Here is a 4,303-nt window from a genome sequence, read left to right as displayed (position 1 = left end):
TAAGTAATGAAAAAAGGTAAGAAATCATTACTTTCTAAGTAATGGTAATGGTGACGCATTATTTTCATTATAAAAATAATGTTTCCAATTTTGCTTTAGGGAAATAACAAATGTTGGCAGATAATAACTTGTCATGTATAAAAATTTAAGTGTATAAAGGATTAAATTAAGCGCTATTCGTAAAACAAAAGGACGTTACGCAATATAATAATTTTAAATTATTAAATACTGTATGAAAATTATTACATATATACTGCATTTCACATATTTAGGTAATAATATATGAAAATATGATTATGAAACAGGTATACCATCACGTGACAAACAACGTTAAAGAAATTAGTAGAAAAAATGTTCGTATATTTGAATACTGTAAATTGTACATTATTATAAATTTTATTAATTACATAAAAATTTCTTATTGACGATAACAAATGCTGAAATGTTTTATAATAGAAAAGGATATTATTTAGGATATTATTTCGTAAGGCATTGAATTAGGATAAATTGCTTATAATATTCGTGAAGCAATGTTTGTGTTTTCATTTTCTTTTGTATAAATAACATATTATATATGTATAAACAACATGGATCCAGCAAATCAAAACGTAACTTAGAGAGCAGTTATATAATTTAGTAAGAACAATGATATATTTCATAGACATGTAAGTGTCACTTACGCCTCCATGAAATATATCATTGTACATTATATTAATAATCATAGTACGTTATATAATCATAATAATTATTTAAAAATGTAATCTAACACACATTTAACTCTCAAAACACATAACATAAATACAACTATGATCTTTCAACAATTTAATGAATGTTATACTTACATATTACATATAAAATATGTATACAGATAAATTGAATTTATACAAGTTCCAGCCGTTAGGGGTGTTTCTAGAAGATGCTACTAGTATTTTTTGTATCATTCTTATGTTCATCCTTATTTTACATTTAATAAACGATATAGATGAAATGATACAAATAGTTCTAATAATGCCTTTCCGAACACAATAAATGTTGCAGATTGCTCACGATCAGTTCAAAATTGAATGTTATATATCTAACGCATCTTTTTTTATATACATTTTACTCATTCTTCATAGCATCCATTTTTATCATTATATCCATTTTGTATATATTTTATATAGTATAGAAATATGTAAAAAAGACGTTTATATTACATTGCAGTAATAAATATATTAATGATATTTCTGATATAGAAATGATGTGTTCGATTGCTGACATAAAACCGTATCAGTACGCTATATTTATTTATTTTACAAAATGTTATATGTAATATTCTTGATATTCGTGTATTACATCTAAGTTACATGTTGTGATTTGCTGGAAATTCCATTATAATGAGAATTACTCCATCATTGACAATATCAAATTTAAAATTATTATATAACTATATCTGGACAAAAATAGTGTAATGATAAAATAATTAAATATTCACACTTATGTACTGTATGTGTAATTATAAAGCAGCTATTAAAGATAAAAAGCGATATGAGAGTGGTTTAATCCACATAAATGAAACGGGAAATTTTTACATATCGTTTTACAGCAGGAAAATTTACGGAAAATTATTATTACTATTATTATGTTACTATTATTACTATTATATGTTACTATTATTTATTATGTTACTATTATACATCATTTGCTCTTTGAGTATTAATATGCATTTTCGATATCAATATCAAAAACGTGTTCAAAACATTCTAACTTATTCTAAAATAAATGAATAAAATGTCATCAAAGAGTATTTATTTCTATCTCCGAGAAAATACACGACGAAATGAACACTCAATTAATTACACTATAACCGAGTCTAATTAAAAGAAGGTTAATTCATTTTTCGAGAATAAAGTCTTTATAACAATTTTCATTTTATAGTAACTTCATTTAAGACTACCTTTAAATATTTTAAATACTTATAAATTTCTAACATCTGAAGCATCTTTGTACGTAAAATACACCTTTCTTAACGTACACCTCAAAATTGAGCAATAAATTATTTTATTATTGAACATTTTTAAAAACACTGTCTTTTTATAAAAATAAATGAAACATTACATAAAAATTTTAATAATACTAATTTTTAACGATTTATTAGGACTGTATAATGTGAATACACAATAAGTAAGAAAGAATGCCTATACCAGTCGATGCTTTAAATAATTTTATGTGAATTTATAATATATCATATTATAGTCTCTTGAATTGCACGGCAAATTGGTTTTTCAGACTTGAAAATGCAATTGAACTTTGATGCTATAATAATATCGTAAATTAAATTGACAAGCAATTTAATAATTTGATGTTTAATTGCATAACTTTTAGGCATCTTATTATTTTTAGGAGATCTTAATGTATTGAAAATCTATAAATAAATTTATTACGAAAAATATTACCTCCAGAAGTCGAACCCGGATCTCTAGCATTCCGTGCTAGCATCCTAATGCGGAGTCTACAATAGAAATCGTAGCGATTACAGTCGAATATGAGAAGAATAATTGAGTATGAGTCAATTTTCTATGACTTAAAACCGTACGACTGTTATGACTTCTATTGTCTTCGCATAAGACTTCGCATAAGCCTTTAGATCAAAGGAATCTTAGTAATATTTCTCGTAATAATCAATATGGATAGGAACATATTTTTCACGCAACGTGTATAAATAATAATAAATTAAATAACTTAAATGCTAATTTTTCTATACGTCCAAATAGATTTCAAAATTATTATTCGAAAATAGAACTTGATTAATTATTTTAAAAAAGAATATACAATACAATATATAAGAACATATAACTATAAATTATATCATATATTATATTTTCTTAATATTTAACTAAATTTTTTTCTGTGAAAATATGAGATAATAATAAATAAAAAAATGTGTTAAATTTAAATTTCGTATTTAAAAATGAATAAAAAAAGTAATTCATTTCTTTTAATGATCAAAGTAGCATTGATCGTGTAGTTGTGCGGTCAGTTGATCAGTGAATCAATCGAGCGGGATGACACTATGGTACACACTATGGTGAACCTTCTTTATGTGTCGCTGAAAATTGCATCGTTGATGAATCCTCTTGTTACAATAGGGACACGAATTTTGCGGCTCCATGTTGCATTCTTCTCGTAGATGACGATTTAAGGTGCTCTTGTTAACGTAAGATTTAATACCGCACTTATGGCAATTATATCGTTTATGAGGAAGCGTATTCCGCGACCTCCGCTTCGTTCTACCTGTAAACAAAATTTGAATAGTTATTAATGCGTACGACATTTATTCAGCATTCGACAAATATGTGCTCGTGATCTTTATGATGCGGTGTTTATGCGGATTGAGACTTGTTTATCTTACCTTCAGTTGGTTTTATTCAAATTATTGGAATTCAAATGATAATGTTTGTGATTAACAATGATTAGATCTTGACAATTCACAGGAAATGACGTATTTGACAAACCCAAAAACATTTATATTGCTTGATGTAAAGGATTCTTGTAATTATCTCTTAATTATAATATCAAAAAAACATTTTTAAAGCATGTATTTTTCATTTTATTTGTTTCAATATGTTATTTTAGCATTTTCCAAATCTTCAAGTCATACTTTTGTTGACAAATCGTCTCATTTACAAAAATAATATATTTAATGTAATGGAATATGAAATTTTCGGTTATTCAATTGTGCGCATTAATTTAAAATACGCATATAATATAATTTTATAAATTAGCAACTATATAAACTACAATACAACACAGTAAACGGGATCACATATAAGGCCTCGATGAATTTCATTTAACATCCAAATTACAAAAATTAGTCAACTTATCACAGAATTATTTTGATTACAAAATTGAATTTAGTGAAAAGAGATCTTCCAGCGATGCAGCTATCGATCTCATCAAAATTCTTAAATGCTAATATACCTAATATTTTTTATACGACAGTCTAATTGTGAAAACCCTCTACACGTACACAGGTAGGAAAAGTTCGAAAAACTGGCCAAAGGTCTTGACATTTGAATAAAACTAATGTGATTTCATATTATAAATAAAATGAAGAATCTCTAACTAAATTATATAAATTATATTATATATCAGATATATTATATATCAGTTTATTTCGATCGGCAAAATGAAAGTGAAAAACAATGAAAAAGACATTGAATCTGAAAAACTTTGTTTTGTTAGCCAGTTTTCGGATTTCTATCCCGCTATGCAGTGATAAGATTATAACATATTTTTATTATGCGATAGCACATCAATGAAG

At 25.7% G+C, this 4,303-nt stretch overlaps 1 protein-coding gene across 1 annotated transcript in view; it reads right to left on the bottom strand.

Annotated features, from left to right (window-relative positions):
- Positions 1-3,014: 3,014 nt before the first annotated feature.
- LOC108693992 (longitudinals lacking protein, isoforms N/O/W/X/Y-like) overlaps positions 3,015-4,303 on the bottom strand; it is a 10,247-nt gene continuing 8,958 nt past the window's right edge. Inside the window, exon 3 of the mRNA XM_018203238.1 lies at positions 3,015-3,273. Coding sequence (XP_018058727.1) covers positions 3,032-3,273 — 242 coding nt within the window. The 3' untranslated portion in view covers positions 3,015-3,031. The remainder of the gene's footprint in view (positions 3,274-4,303) is intronic.

The sequence above is a fragment of the Atta colombica genome, unplaced genomic scaffold, assembly GCF_001594045.1.
Source record: "Atta colombica isolate Treedump-2 unplaced genomic scaffold, Acol1.0 scaffold112, whole genome shotgun sequence".
Classification (NCBI taxonomy): domain Eukaryota; kingdom Metazoa; phylum Arthropoda; class Insecta; order Hymenoptera; family Formicidae; genus Atta; species Atta colombica.
The sequence above is the reverse complement of the archived record's forward strand: the minus strand, read 5'-3'. Positions and strand labels throughout refer to the sequence as shown.